Here is a 16581-nt window from a genome sequence, read left to right as displayed (position 1 = left end):
CTTTCTGGTTTGGGGCTTCTTAGAGCTTCCTTTGTAATGAGGATAGAGATAGGAAGAATGATGGACACAAAAGGTGTTTACCTTTGCTGCTTGCTTTACTTGCTATGTGTGTTTCTGCCCCTGTGCTTGTGTACTCTGGGGCACTGAGCATACCATAGGTGACATGGTTCTAGATATGTTTAATGAGACGGTATGGTGCTGGTCCCCAGTGATGAGTGCCAATGGACCACATTCATGTATTCACCCACCTCTTCCACAAATAATAATAATTAATAATAATAATTTATTTGTGACAGGATCTCACTTTGTTGCCAAGGCTGGAGTGCAGTGGAGTGCAGTGGTGCAATCTTGGCTCACTGCAACCTCTGCGTTTTGGGTTCAAGTGATTCTCCTGCCTCAGGCGCCCAAGTAGCTGGGACTACAGGCATGGGCCACCATGCCTGGCTAATTTTTATATTTCTGGTAGAGATGGCGCTTCACCATGTTGGTCAGGCTGGTCTCCAACTCCTGACCTCAAGTGATCCTCCCGCCTCAGCCTCCCAGAGTGCTGGGATTACAGGCCACAAATAATTATTGAGCATCTACTGTGTGCTTTCTGGAAGTATATGATTTTTCACTCAAGGATTTTATACTCTAGTGGGCAGGAGCCAAATAGATAAATTCACTGCTGAGGTACAGTAATACTTAGATAATAGTGTATGGAGTGACCTGGGAGCAGCTGGAAGAGGCATGTAACCCGGCGGGTGATAAGGAGTACTGGAAGGACAGCTTGCTGAAAAAGGTGATACTGAGTTGAGTCTTGAAGATTTTTTTTTACCTTAAAAATGAATTCCTCTGGGGGAAGAATGGATGTCTTGAAACTTGCTCTCAAGTTTTTCATGTATTTCTTTTTGTAACTTAATATCTCTACTTTGCATATGTCCCTTTGGCCTTTACAGTCTCTGTGTCTGTCATTCTTTGTATAATAATTCGTATCAAAGAGGAGAAACAGCTATTTTTTTGTCCCTAGAAGTTCTGCTCTTAAAGTTCAAAAGAAAGTTTGAAAAATCAAATCATTTAGGTTAAAAGTACTTTGTGTTGTTGGTATCCAAAATTAGGACTCTGAGATTCTTGTGTATTCAGAGAATTTTTAGTAGGAAACAAGGACAAATTTGCATATGAAATGAAAATAGTTATTACATGACAAAATATGTAGATCAGATTTCTAGAAACTGAATTAGTCAAAAACAAGTAAGAATAGGAAAAGCAGTAAAAAGTTCCTCTTGAATATTGCTGTTGTCATCCAAAGTATTCTTATTTCTTTTAGGTGAAAAATTTCCATTACTCTTTTGTGATATTCTCAAATTAAAGTTTAGGATTTTACAGTATTCTAAAATACTGAATCTTAATTCAGTATTTCAATAGAGTATTATTGATTTGCTTCCTTGTCAGTAGATTTTTAAATTATTTATTTCTAGGCAATAGATCCTCCTAAAATATAATCCAAAGTAGATTAAAATGCAAATATCTAGACCAGATATGATAAATATCTCTTTTCTGGAGCATGCTATATGTAACATTTTTTTTCTAGGTTTGTTTTTGTTTTTGGAATCGTATTTGTTTCTTAAAGCAATCTTTAATTCTGTTAGATGTTTTTCTAGCTCAAATAAACACCTAAGAATTTTAGTTTAATTTGGCAAGTAACACTGGTGAAAAAAAGAAAAAAAGAATTCTAGTTTCATAACTGATAATATTTATTATCATTACCATTGTATCCTAGGATATGCGCATTTAATAGCTTGATTTAGTACATATCGTTGAGACATTAGCTTTAAAAATTTGAAGAGCAGACTGACTTTGAGGTCAGTTTGCTGTTTCATTGTTACTAATGATAAGTAGTTTCTAAGCACCATTCCAAACCTTTAAGAAATTGTTACAGCCTATTATTTGAGGGTTGTTAGATCTTTACTGAAAGCTAAGGATGGGAATGCAGCTGTGCCTCAGAAAAGAAGTGGAAGTGGGAGCTGGAAATCCCTCAGATATCCAAGTAGCATGTACTTTCTCTCTATCTCCTACTTCTGCTTCTTTGTGTATCTTTTTTTTCCCCCAAGAATTCCAAGCACAATCAAGCTTTGTGTATCTTTTAAAACTTTTCTGCTCTCTGCCATCTGGCTCATGTGCTCCTCAGTTCACATGATGGAGTATTTGTTTACTGGTCTTGCCACAGGGAGACATCTTTCCCTGTTATTCTCAATTCTAGGATCCTGGAGGGGGACCATGACCTGGTTTGAGTTAGATGCCTACCCTTGGTCAGGTCAACTATGGCCTGGAGGGCAGAGTTACAAAATAAATGGTTGCCAGGGGACCAACTCTGTGTGTGTGTGTGTGTGTATGTGTGTGTGTGTGATGAGCTCTGCACACCTTACAGAAGTATCCAATCCATTCCTCAGTATATAGCAAGAGCAGCAGTATTACTAGATTATTGTCATACCCCATCTCAAGAAACTATGTGGGAGGAGGGAGGATAAGGATTGGTTGTATAGGGGGCTGTTTCCTAATAACCACGTGAGGAAAAAGAACCCTGTTGCATTTAGGACATTTCAATTTAATATTTCATTTTCTTTGTAACAGGTTAGTGGTTACTTGGATGATTGTACCTGTGACGTTGAAACTATTGATAGATTTAATAACTACAGGCTTTTCCCAAGACTACAAAAACTTCTCGAAAGTGACTACTTTAGATATTACAAGGTATTTTTAATTTTAATTTTTTTATATATGAATGCTTTAAATGGATAATTACATTTTCTTAAGAATTACTGAGCTTCAACATTGTAGTTGTTAATTAAAATTGATATAGGCTTTGTTAAGAAAATTCAGTTCATAAGAGTGAACCATGTGATTCTGAAACCATCCATTGGATAATTTTAGTAACTGAATTTTACACAATAGAGTTAGAACCTAGTTGGTTAAATTGAAGTTAGGACAGAAATTATTATATATTGTTATCAAAATGGTGAGATCATAATTTTCTAAAACATCAGATTGGTTTCAATTAATTAAAATAATTAAATATTTTTTGTAGAATCATGACTTTATCCTGACCTATATTATTTTAACAAATGACTTGTGCTGTTTTATCTTGAGATATCTACTAGAAGAGTTTAGAAAACCTGACCAGTGGAGTATTTAGTTGTAGTCAGAGTTTACAATTGTCTATTCTCTATCTGTTAACCCTTTCTTGTTTGAAAAGAATGTGAGTCGAGCTACTTTGGCTCCCAGTTGCCCTCTGTTCAGGGTCTATTTAATGGCGGTCAGTGTCTTTTTTTTTTTTTTTTTGAGACCGAGTCTTGCTTTGTCGCCCAGGCTCAAGTGCGGTGGCGTGATCTCTGCTCATGCCAACTTCTACCTCTCGGGTTCGGGCAATTCTCCTACCTCAGCCTCCTGAGTAACTGGGATTACAGGCACCTGCCACCACACCCGGCTAATTTTTATATTTTTAGTGGAGATGGGGTTTTGCCATGTTGGCCAGGCTGGTCTTGAACTCCTGACCTCAGGTGATCCATCCGCCTTGGCCTCCCAACGTGCTGGGATTACAGGCGTCAGCCACCATGCCCAACCCAATCTGTGTCCTTTTTTTTTTGAGACAAAGTCTCACTCTTGTTGTCTAGGCTGGAGTGTGGTGGTGCAACCTCGGCTCACCGCACCCTTCGCCTCCTGGTTTAAAGCGATTCTCCTGCCTCAGCCTCCCAGGTAGCTGGGATTACAGGCACCTGCCACCATGCCCGACTAATTTTTGTATTTTTAGTAGAGATGGGGTTTTTCCTCGTTGGCCAGGCTAGTCTCGACCTCCTGACCTCAGGTCATCTGCCCGCCTTGGCCTCCCAAAGTGCTGGGATTACAGCCATGAGCCACCGCTCCTGGCCCAGTCTGTGTCTTTCTAACCAAGTTTACCAATTTATACCAGCTTCACATTTATGCAGTTGTTGGAAACTGGCAACAGAAGGTGGAAGAAATAATATGTTTGCAATTGATAACGTGACCAAGTTATAGCACCATAATTTGTAACTGGCAATTATAATTTTGGGATTCTGATTTGTATCATTTTTTTTTCCTATTACTATTTTACAGGTAAACCTGAAGAGACCATGTCCTTTCTGGAATGACATCAGCCAGTGTGGAAGAAGGGACTGTGCTGTCAAACCATGTCAATCTGTAAGAACCATGTATACATTTAAAAACTGTTACATGTTTTTTCATCCATTACAACTTTTTGTTTTATTTATTTATTTTAAGAATTTTTTTTGAAAAAATAGAGATGAGGTTGCCCAGGTTGGTCTTGAACTTCTGGGCTCAAACAATCCATCTGCCTTAGCCTCCCAGAGTGCTGGGATTACAGGTGTGAGCCACTGTACCCGGCCCATTACAACTTTTTAAAGGGGGCCAATATAACTAAAATAATCGTGCAGTCCTTAGTTTAAATATAACATTCAATATTTATACATTAAAAACCCAAACTTATAAAACCTATTTTGAATTACACTGCCTTCATAATAATAGAATTAACATTTTGTGGTTAATATAGTCCTTTGACTTATTAGGGAGATTGATAGTAGTTCTTTTGGCTTGATGTTTGTTTTTCCTCTTACATCTTTTACTGAACCAAGTTATGTATGTAGCATAATAAAATGAAATTAATTGAAGTATAAACAAAATTCTGTCCCCCCTTTTTTCGGGTGTATTTTTGCCTTGGATTTCCTGGGGTGTGAGTGGACAAAACACCTGGTTTTACTTAGGAATTTTCAGAGCTTTAACATTTGAAGTATCCTACTGTGAAAATAGAGTTTTAAAGATATTTTTGAATGACAATTTATTCCCTTTAAAAGTACATCTTTTTATTTTACTTTTAAAATAAAGTCGACCTTTTCTTTTTTGAGATGGTGTCTCACCCTGTCACCCAGGCTGGAGTGCAATAGCACGATCTCAGGTCACTGCAACCTCCGCCTCCTGGGTTCAAGCAATTCTCCTGCCCTAGCCTCCCAAGTAGCTGGGATTACAGGTGTGCACCACCACCTCCAGCTAATTTTTTGTATTTTTAGTAGAGACAGAGTTTCACCATGTTGGCCATGTTGGTCTCGAAAGTTGACCATTTTAACAGTTTTTATGTGTACAGTTCCGTGGCATTAAGTATGTTCACATTGTTATGCAACCATTGCCACCATCTATGTCTAGAACTTTTCATCTTCCCAAACTGAAACTGTAAACTGTTCCTAATAATAAGTCTTAATTTCTCCCTCCTCCCAGTCCCTGGCAACCACCATTTGGGTTTTCTTTCCAAATTTGACTATTCTAGTACTTCGCATTAGGGGAATCATACAATATTTGTCCTTTTTTGTATGGTTTATTTCACTTAGCACAGTGTTTCTAGCCTGATACATGTTTATAGCATGTATCAGAATTTGATTCCTTTTTTTTTTTTGCTCTTGTTGCCCAGGCTGGAGTGCAGTGGTGCGATCTCAGCTCACCGCAACCTCCGCCTCCCAGGTTCAAGTGATTCTCCTGCCTTAGCCTCCTGAGTAGCTGGGATTATAGGCATGCGCCACCATGCCCAGCTAATTTTGTATTTTTAGTAGAGACGGGGTTTCTCCATGTTGGTCCACGTTGGTCAGGCTGGTCTTGAACTGGTGACCTCAGGTGATCTGCCCGCCTCGGCCTCCCAAAATGCTGGGATTACAGGTATGAGCCACCATGCCCAGCTTCGATTCCTTTTTAAGGCTGAATAATATTCCACTGTATGCCTATACTATGTTTTGTTTATACATTCACCTGTTGATGGACTTTTGGGTTATTTCTACCTTTTTGCTATTGTGAATAATGCTGCTATGCACAAATATTTATTTGAGTCCCTATTTTAGTTTTTTGGGGTATATACTTAGAAGTGGAATTGCTGGATCATGTGTTAGTTCCATTTGTTTTTTCTGAGGATCTGCCATGCTGTCTTCAGCAGTGGCTGTACCGTTTTACATTCCTACCAGCAATGCACAAGAGTTTCAGTTTCTTCACATTATTGACAATACTTTTACTTTCTGTTCTTTTGGATAATAGTTATCCTAATGGGTGTGAAGTGGTATTGTGGTTTTGGGTGGTTTAATTTTACATATGTAAATATTGTTATCCAGACTTATCTAGCATGTGGAATTAAGGCCAATGTCAAATACTATTTATGGGCATTTTACCATGAGAATGAGAAGCATGTTTTTTGTTACATTAATCCTCATATAGACACAACTTACTGAAAATTAAAGGATTAATTTATGAAATACTTTGTTACTATTAAAGCATGAGCATATCATTAAAGTGATATTAACAATGTAAACATTTTGTATTCTAAGTTTTACGTTTATAATTTAGTAATAGAAAAAATTAGTTGGGGAAATTTACCAGTATCCTAGTTATATGAATTAGTAAAAATGCTGAAATATAGTAGATGCTTAATAAAGACATTTAATTATACTTCTTCATTAAATGAACTTTTTATTAATATTAGAAAATATAAATATTTTACAGTTATTGCAAAGTCAAATCTCATCTTGAGATAGCAATTATTTCAGATTATTATTGATGAGGTGTAGAACTAGGAGATGCCATTTGGAAAAGAAGATTGGAGGGAGCAGAAATGCTGAAAATACTGTAGCGTAAAATAATAGCTTATTGATTCCATCAGTTGACAGATTGATGAATGAGATGTATTTCATTGTAAATCCTAGAGAAAACAACCAATTTTAGCATTTGAGAAATGTTAAATATATATTTATTATTTGATTTAAATGTATAGAAGTGCTATAAAAGAATCAGGTGAAAGTTACCAATCTGCACTGAAAAATTGAGTCAGGATCTGGTTATTTTAAGCTTCTGCAGAGCTGGGAAGAACTGAAAGGCAGAATGCCTTTCATGCCAATACTTTTTTGTTTGTTTGTTTGTGTTTTTTGCTTGTTTTTGAGACAGGGTCTCGCTCTGTTGCCCAGGCTGGAGTGCAGTGGTGTGATCTCGGCTCACGGTACCCTCTGCCTCCTGGGCCTAAGCAATCCTTTCACCTCAGCCTCCCAAATACCTGGGACTACAGGTGGACTACAGGCACACATCACCATGCCCAACTAATTTTTTGTACTTTTGGTAGAGACAAGGTTTCACTATTTTTTTTATTTATAAGTTACACTCTTTTCTTTATAAGTTACCCAGTCTCAGGTGTTCCCTCATAGCAATGCAAAATGGACTAACACATTTATGTTACTTTACCAGACTCTTCCCCATCTCATCTTCTATTCCACACTCCCCACAATACTGCCAGTTAGCATTCTAACTCTGATCTAATCGTGGCACTTCTCTGCTAAGCTAACATTATCTGTATTTACAAATTAAGAATATTTTTAGATGCATAATATCTTCCAAAGATTTGGCTCCCAGTTCTGCAGTGGGAAGAAGCATGGTGCCAGCATCTGCTTGGCTTCTGGTGAGGCCTAAAGCTTACAATCATGGCAGAAGGCAAAAAGGGAGCTGTCATATCACGTGGCAAGAGAGAGCAAGAGAGAGCAGGGAGGTGCCAGGTATCAAGTGAACTAATAGATTAGTTCTAGATAATAGAACTTACTACTTCTAGATAATAGAGCTAATAGATTAATTCATTACCTCATAGACGGCACCATGCTGTTCATGAGGGATCTGTCTCTGTGACCCAAACCCCTGGGTTCCAAGAACCCAGAATATCTGGCCATCACAGAAAACAAAACAAAACAAAATTCTACTAAGGACCACTGGAGTAATATCAAAAGAACACAGGTATGAATATCAAGTTAGCACTCAGTGGATCTCCAAGTGGCCAAATATGGGACAATTTGAACATCAAAAGGAATAATGGCTAAATGACTATTTTTACATTTCCTTGCTGTAATATACATAGTGTATGCTCAGCAATCCATAGAATAATTTGTTCTTGAATTTTTATTTACTTTTAAGAAATCATATAAATACTACCTAACTATTCTGTTAAAAAATCCAACTTCGATAATTTGTTTTATGGATTTTTCTCATAAATCATAGAAATTTAAGATATGTTTTAAAAAGATAGAATAAATGCCATCTAAAACATATTTTGTCTTTTTCAGGATGAGGTTCCTGATGGAATTAAATCTGCGAGCTACAAGGTATGTACGTATACCTATTGATGTGTCTAGTATCTTAATGAAAAACTTAAAAAACCTGCCTTGTACATACTATCCCATTTATCTGCTTCCGGCGGTGAAACCCTTTGAGAAGTATTTATACTGAATAGCTCTCATTCTTTTTGTTTGTTTTTGTTAACGTTTTATTTTATTTATTTATTTATTTTAGACATAGTCTCGCGCTGTTACCCAGGCTGGAGTGCAGTGGCGTGATCTCAGCTCACTGCAGGCTCTACCTCCCAGGTTCACGCCATTCTCCTGCCTCAGCCTCCCGAGTAGCTGAGACTACAGGCACCCGCCACCACACCTGGCTAATTATTTATTTATTTATTTATTTATTATTATTATTATTATTTTTTTTTGAGACGGAGTCTTGCTCTGTCGCCCAGGCTGGAGTGCAGTGGCCAGATCTCAGCTCACTGCAAGCTCCGCCTCCCGGGTTTACGCCATTCTCCTGCCTCAGCCTCCCGAGTAGCTGGGGCTACAGGCGCCCTCCACCTCGCCCGGCTATTTTTTTGTATTTTTTGTATTTTTTTTTTTTTTTTGAGACGGAGTCTCGCTCTGTCGCCCAGGCTGGAGTGCAGTGGCCGGATCTCAGCTCACTGCAAGCTCCGCCTCCCGGGTTCACGCCATTCTCCTGCCTCAGCCTCCCGAGTAGCTGGGACTACAGGCGCCCGCCACCTCGCCCGGCTAGTTTTTTGTATTTTTTAGTAGAGATGGGGTTTCACGGTGTTCGCCAGGATGGTCTCGATCTCCTGACCTTGTGATCCGCCCGTCTCGGCCTCCCAAAGTGCTGGGATTACAGGCTTGAGCCACCGCGCCCGGCCAATTTTTTATATTTTTAATGGAGATGGGGTTTCACCGTGTTAGCCATGATGGTCTTGATCTCCTGACCTTGTGATTTGCCCGCCTCGGCCTCCCAAAGTGCTGGAATTACAAGTGTGAGCCACCGCGGCTGGCCAACATTTTATTTTTTATGTATTTTATTTTATTTATTTTTTTGAGATGGAGTCTCACTCTGTTGCCCAGACTGGAGTGCAATGGCGTGATCTCGGCTCACTACAACCGCCGCCTCCTGGGTTCAAGCGATTCCCGTCTCACCCTCCAGAGTAGCTGGGACTACAGACACCCACCACCATGCCTGGCTAATTTTTGTATTTGTAGTAGAGATGGAATTTCAACATGTTGGCCAGGCTGGTCTGGGACTCCTGACCTCAGGTAATCTGCCCACTTTGGCCTCCCAAAGTGCTGGGATTACAGGTGTGAGCCACCGCGTCCAGCCTGTTTAACATTTTATTATGGAAAGTATCAAAGATAAAATAGAGGGAAAAAAATGTATCTGAAAGTCCGTACTTTATTCAGATTTTGTTTTGTTTTTTTTGTTTTGAGACGGAGTTTCGCTCTTGTTGCCCACAGTCTGCAGTGCAGTGGCGCGATCTCGGCTCACCACAACCTCCGCCTCCCGGGTTCAGTGATTCCCCTGCCTCAGCCTCCCGAGTAGCTGGGATTACAGGCATGCGCCACCACGCCTGACTAATTTTGTGTTTTTAGTAGAGATGGGGTTTCTCCATGTTGGCCAGGTTGGTCTCAAACGCCTGACCTCAGGTGATCCGCCCACCTTGGCCTCCCAGAATGCTGGGATTACAGGTATGAGCCACCATGCCTGGCCTAGATTCCACAATTGTAATAAACTCACTTTACCACATATCTGTTCATCTGTCCATCCTTGTAGCCATCCATTAGAACATCTTATTTTTTGGATGCATTTCAAAGTAAATTGCAGGCATCAGTATACCTCCTCCTAAATATGTCATTAACTAGATGGATCACATAAGTAGAAGTATATCATTAACTAGAGTCCAATATTTGTTTATGTGTACTTTTGATAAAAGTATTTTTTTTTTTTTTTGAGACGGAGTCTCACTCTGTCACCCAGGCTGGAGTGCAGTGGCCCGATCTTGGCTCACTGCAAGCTCCGCCTCCCAGGTTCATGCCATTCTCCTGTCTCAGCCTCCCAAGTAGCTGGGACTACAGGTGCCTGCCACCACGCCTGGCTAATTTTTTGTATTTTTAGTAGAGATGGGGTTTCACTGTGTTAGCCAGGATGGTCTTGATCTCCTGACCTCATGATCCGCCCGCCTCGGCCTCCCAAAGTGCTGGGATTACAGGCGTGAGCCACCGCACCCGGCCTGATAAAAGTATTGCATAAAAAAATGAAATATGCAAATCTTAAGTGTGCATTTGCTGAATGTTGACAAATGCATATACCTGTGTAACCTAGGCTTCTATTAAGATATAGAATGTTAGCATTATTCTACAAAGTTTTCTCATACCTATTCCATTCAAATCACACTCCTTCTTCAGAGGTAACCACTGTTTTGAACATTTTCCATCGTAGATTCTAAACTAATTTTGCCCATTTTTAATTCCATGTTTTCTTATACACACGCAGAGTCAAAGAATGAAGTCATAGCTTTTGACTTGGTTCCAGTGGCAGAAGAACTTTGCACATAGTTGAATGGTGTCATTATCAACTGTTTCATTTCATTTAACAAATTGCTTGAGGCTGGGCACATGGTAGCTTACCAGTGCTTTTTGGAGGCCACCATGTGAGGATTGCATGAGGCCTGGAGTTCAAGACCAGTCTGGGTAACATAACGAGACCCATCTCTACAAATAAAAACTAAAAAAAAATTAACCAAGTGTGGTGATGCCTGCCCACAATCCTAGCTACTCAGGAGGCTGAGACCAGGAGGAAGCTGAACCTAAATGTCCAGGTTACAGTGACCTATGATTACGTCACTGCACACCAGCTTGGGAGACAGAGAAAAAAAAATTGTTCGATTTATTTCATTTAATCAATGGACTGAAAGTAAAACTTTTGGAAGTTCATTCTGTTGAAGGAAAACATTATCACTATTGTGAATGCTAGTATAAATTCAGTTAAAGCTCAAAATTGAAGGTAAAATATTTTGTGGTAGTACACATATAAATTTTGATAAAAGCAATGTTCTGGGTAAAAACCAGTGTCCTTAATAAATCAAGAAATCTATGAAACAAATGCATTTATAATAAAAATATACAAATAATTCATAATTGTGTCCACACAAGCTGTGATATTTTGCCAGTTAAGATAGGAGCGGTGATAAGCTGAGTGTGTGGCACGCAGCTGTGGTCCTAGCTGCTCAGGAGGCTGCGGTGGGAGGGTTGCTTGAGTCCTGGAGGTAGAGGTTGCAATGAGCTAAGATTGTGCCACTGCACTTAAGCCTGGGTGACAGAACCAGATCTTATCTCAGAAAAAAAAAAAAGAAAAAAAAAGGAGTAATTGTCAAAGTTAGTATGTGATTTGTATACATACTAAGTTATGATTGTGAAAATTTTGAGATTAAGCTGATGCTGAAAAAATTTACTTTGGTATGGTTTCAGTATGATAGTACTTATTTTGCTGTCTGTTATCAATCAGATTTTATAAATGTTTTGAGGCTTCGAGGAACTACTTTGTAAAACAACCCAAGAGCTTCTCAGTAGTATTGATCAGTTTTTAATAAATGAACCCCTCCAAGTTTTTATTGCAATTTGTTCTAAATCAGTGAAAAATTAGTATCAATGAATGGAATGCATAAAGAAGAAACAAGGTTTAGCTGTTAAGGTTTAACAAATTGCAATTATGACAAAGTGGCTGGATGTGGTGGCTCATGCCTGTAATCGCAGCACTTTTGGAGGCCGAGGCAGACAGACTGCTTGAGACCAGGAGTTCAAGACCAGCCTGGGCAACATGGTGAAACCCTGTATCTAGAAAAAATTTCGAAAATTAGCCATGCATGGTGGTATGCACCTGTAGTCCTAGCTACTCAGGAGACTGAAAGGGGAAGATTACTTGAACCTGGGAGGTTGAGGCTGGAGTGAGCTATGGTCATGCCATTGCACTCCAGCCTGAGCGACAGAGCGAGACCCTTTCTCAAAGAAAAAAAAATAATAATTATGACAAAGCTTGTAAACAAAGGCCTTTAAATTTATTCCTACAAAAACTAGAGAGAAATCAAACACATTAAATGAGGAAAGTCCAAATGGTGTTTAATATGATTCAGAAATTGTGTTCTGAAATGTTATAAATGTGTTTGGGAGTATCTCCATTAATGGCAAGAATATACTCTTGATAGAACTCTGCTTTGAATTGGATATGTTTATATTCTGACCTGAGATGTAATGAAATTGAGGATTACAATTTCATTGTACCTAAGTTTGACCAAACTTTTTAAATTTTGTTTTGTTTTGTTTTGTTTTTTGGTCAGAGACAGGGTCTGTCTCTGTTGCCCAGGCTGGCATGCAGTGGTAAGATTATAGTTCACTGTAACCTGGAACTCCTGGGCTCAAGCAATCCTGCCACCTCAACCTCCTGAGTATCTGGTACTATAGGCACATGCCACCATGCCCAGCTAATTAAAAATTTGTTTTGTAGTGATGGGGTCTTGCCGTGTTTCCCAGGCTGGTCTTTAACTCCTGGCCTCAAGCAGCTTTTCCACTTTGGCCTCCCAAGGTGCTGGGATTTCCGGCATGAGCCACCACACCCACGCTTTAAATTTGTAAACAAATTTAAAATGCAAACATTTAAAATAATCAAAAAATAAAGACAACTTATTTGATGTTTTGTCTTAAAATATTTATTGAAGAAATGTACTTTGGGGCAAAAGAATGGAACTTGTGAAAATATTTGGGTTAAAATACTTCCACATATTTACCTAAAGAGAGGATGTTTTTTCTTTTTTTTATTTTACTTTGAGAATGTTTTCTCAATTAAAAAATTATATCTCAGCCAGGCATGGTGGCTCACGCCTGTAATCCCAGCACTTTGGGAGGCTGAGGCGGGTGGATTATGAGGTCAGGAGTTAGAGACCAGCCTGACTAGCATGGTGAAACCCCATCTCTACTAAAAATACAAAGAATTAGCTGGGCATGGTGGCAGGTGCCTGTAATCCCAGCTGCTTGGGAGGCTGAGGCAGGAGAATCACTTGAACCTGGGAGAGGAGGTTGCAGTGAGCTGAGACTATGCCACTGCACTCCAGCCCGGGCAATAGAGTGAGACTCTGTCTCAAAAAAAAAAAAAAAAGAAATTATATCTCACTTTGGGAGGCTGTGGTAGGAGGACTGCTTGAGCCCAGGAGCTTGAGACCCCAGGCTAGGTAACATAGCACAACCATGTCTCTAAGAAAAATGAAAAATTAGCCAGGTGTGGTGGCATGTGCCTGTAGTCCTAGCTACTTGGGAGGCTGAGGCAGGAGGACTGCTTGAGCCCTGGAGTTGGAGGTTGCAGTGAATCATAATTGTGCCCCTGCACTCCAGCTTGAACGACAGAATGAGACCCTGTTTCAAAAAAATAAAGCAAAAAACCACACACAAAAAATTATATCTGCCGAGAAGGAAAAAAATTTTATCTGTAGAAGGCATCGATAATTTCAAATTGATCAACCATAAAATGTAACTTTACAAAATGTTTGTAAATTGATCAACCATAAAATGTAACTTTGAAGAAGGTTATGGGCAGGTTTTTTTTTTTTTTGAGACAGTCTTGCTCTGTCTCCCTGGCTGGAGTGCAGTGTCGGCTCACTGCAACCTCCGCCTCCCAGGTTCTAAGCGATTCTCCTGCCTCCGCCTCCAGAGTAGCTGGGATTACAGGCACGTGCCACCACGCCTAATTCTGTATTTTTAGTAGAGACAAGGTTTCACCATGTTGACCAGCCTGGTCTCAAACTCCTGACCTCAGGTGATCCACCTGCCACGGCCTCCCACAGTGCCAGGATTACAGGCATGAGCCACTGTGCCCAGCCTGATTATGGGCAATTTTATGAAAAATTAAAAGTAATAACATATTGGAAAAAAGTATGTTCTTCAGAAAAATGCTAATGACATAGTATCAGATGTGACTAAGAAGCTGATTAAATTATTAAGCAGCAACTAAGAATGGTTATTTTGTTCAGTTTATTTTTAAATATTTGGGTAATTGCAATAGTAAGATTTTAAAATTTTTGTTTTAATATACTTAGGTATATGTTATTTTTTAAACAAATTTTGTTCGTTTTTGGTAGGTATTTTTAATCTTTTTTTTTTTTTTTTTTTTTGAGATGGACTCTTGCTCTGTCGCCCAGGCTGGAGTGCAGTGGCGTGATCTCGGCTCACTCCAACCTCCACCTCCTGGGTTCAAGCAATTCTCCTGCCTTAGCCTTCTGAGTAGCTGGGACTACCGGTGCATGCCACCATGCCCAGCCAATTTTGTTTTGTATTTTTAGTAGAGATGGGGTTTCACCATGTTAGCCAGGATGGTCTTGATCTCCTGACCTTATGATCCACCCTCCTCGGCCTCCCAAAGTGCTGAGATTACAGTTGTGAGTCATCGCGCCCAGAAAAGTTGCAACATTAATATAAAGACATTTTGTACACTCTGCAGATTCACTACATTTTTATACCACATTTATTTTTTGTTTTATGTTTATATGTGTATATATATCTATACACACACACACACACACACATACATATATATTTATTTGAGATAAAGTCTTGCTGTGTTGCCTAGGTCATTCTTGAACTCTTGGACTCAAGCAATCCTGCCACTTCAGCCTCCGAAAGTATTGGGATTACAAGTGTGAGCCACCATGCCTGGCCACATTTGTTTTACCATACTTATTGTGTGCATATATGGACACAGAAAAAGCATGATAAAATAAATGGACATTTGTATATGTGTATTATATATATAAAATACACATTTTTGTGTATATATATGCATGTATTTTTGCATATGTACACATTTTTGTGTGTATATATACACACAAAAAAGTATATATACATACTATATAATATCTAACACTATGTGATATATATTTTATGTGTACTATATAATATGTCATATATTTTTATATATTATATATATAATTTTCTGAGCCATTTGATTATAGGTTGAACATATATCCTTTTGTCCTTTAATACTTAATTATATATGAAATAATTTTATTTTTAAAGATAGTTTTTGAAGCAAGCTGTCTTATGTTGTCTTACATGTTTATACCAATATAATGAAACTAAGTTGTCACTCAATAAATAAATATTTCAAAAAACTATATCATTTTAGTTATTTTAGGGTTCATTTATTTTAGTGTCCTTGTCTGGAAAGTGGTTTGTATAGTTGTCCTAACAATAAGGCCAAAATAGACACTCAATAAATGTTTGTTGAGTGATTGAATTCGTGACCTCCCAGTGTTGTCCTTCACCTGTATGATGAACTGGTGTGTTATGAAATCCCATAAACCAACTTGCTTACCTTATGCCATGTACAGGCCTAGTAGAATATATATGTAAAGTGAGTTGGACATTGAGAGGAGATATGATTGTTAAAGAATATATTTTGGAAACCTAAAAATGTTGGATTTTGTTGTTTTTTTTTTGAGCTGGAGTCTCGCTCTGGAACCCAGACTAGAGTGCAGTGGCATGGTCTGGGCTCACGGCAACCTCCGCCTCCCAGGTTCAAGCGATTCTCCTACCTCAGCCTCCTGAGTAGCCGGGATTACAGGCGCGTGCTACCATGCTCGGCTAATTTTTTTTGTATTTTTAGTAGAGACGGGGTTTCACCATGTTGGTCAGGCTGGTCTCAAACTCCTGACCTCGTGATCCCCACTTCGGTTTCCCAAAGTGCTGAGATTACAGAATATTTTTTCTATGACATGGTAGGTTCCCAGGCATTCTTAGCATCATGGCATGGGATGGACTTTAGACACACGTGATTTGGTCCAACTGCTTATTTTATGGAAGAGAAAACTGATGCCCACACTTACGTCATTAGAAAAGTAAGACAGTGCCTGTTGACCATTTACCGCATGACTTTCTTAAAACCTTGAAGATTTTATTCGTGGGCAGTTTAGTAATGAGTTATCAGAACTGTATTCTTTATTTTGTGAACATAATAGTAAATTGTGTTCCCCCCAAAAAACAAGAGGCAAAGCGTTTTATTTTTATTTTTTGAGACGGAGTCTCGCTCTGTCGCCCAGGCTGGAGTGCAGTGGCGTGATCTTGGCTCACTGCAAGCTCCACCTCCTGAGTTCACGCCATTCTCCTGCCTCAGCCTCCTGAGTAGCTGGGACTACAGGTGCCCGCCACCATGCCTGGCTAATATTTTGTAGTTTTAGTAGAGACAGGGTTTCATTGTGCTAGCCAGGATGGTCTCGATCTCCTGACCTTGTGATTTACCCGCCTTGGCCTCCCAAAGTGCTGGGATTACAGGTGTGAGCTACTGCGCCCAGGCAAAGCATTTTATTTTTTAGTTTCAGGAGGAACATGAAAACTTATTTTTTTTTTTTTTTTTTTTTTTTTTTTTTTTTTTTTTTTTTTTTTT

The 16581-nt window shown here is 39.2% G+C and overlaps 1 protein-coding gene across 1 annotated transcript in view; it reads left to right on the top strand.

The window, feature by feature from the left end:
* ERO1A (endoplasmic reticulum oxidoreductase 1 alpha) overlaps window positions 1-16581 on the top strand; it is a 58175-nt gene that overhangs the window by 10845 nt on the left and 30749 nt on the right. The window contains exons 2-4 of the mRNA XM_025392444.1: window positions 2611-2730; window positions 4111-4194; window positions 8142-8180. Coding sequence (XP_025248229.1) covers window positions 2611-2730; window positions 4111-4194; window positions 8142-8180 — 243 coding nt within the window. The remainder of the gene's footprint in view (window positions 1-2610; window positions 2731-4110; window positions 4195-8141; window positions 8181-16581) is intronic.

This window comes from Theropithecus gelada, chromosome 7b (genome assembly GCF_003255815.1).
Source record: "Theropithecus gelada isolate Dixy chromosome 7b, Tgel_1.0, whole genome shotgun sequence".
NCBI lineage: Eukaryota > Metazoa > Chordata > Mammalia > Primates > Cercopithecidae > Theropithecus > Theropithecus gelada.
Note: the sequence above shows the minus strand (reverse complement) of the source record. Positions and strands in the feature narration are given on the sequence as shown.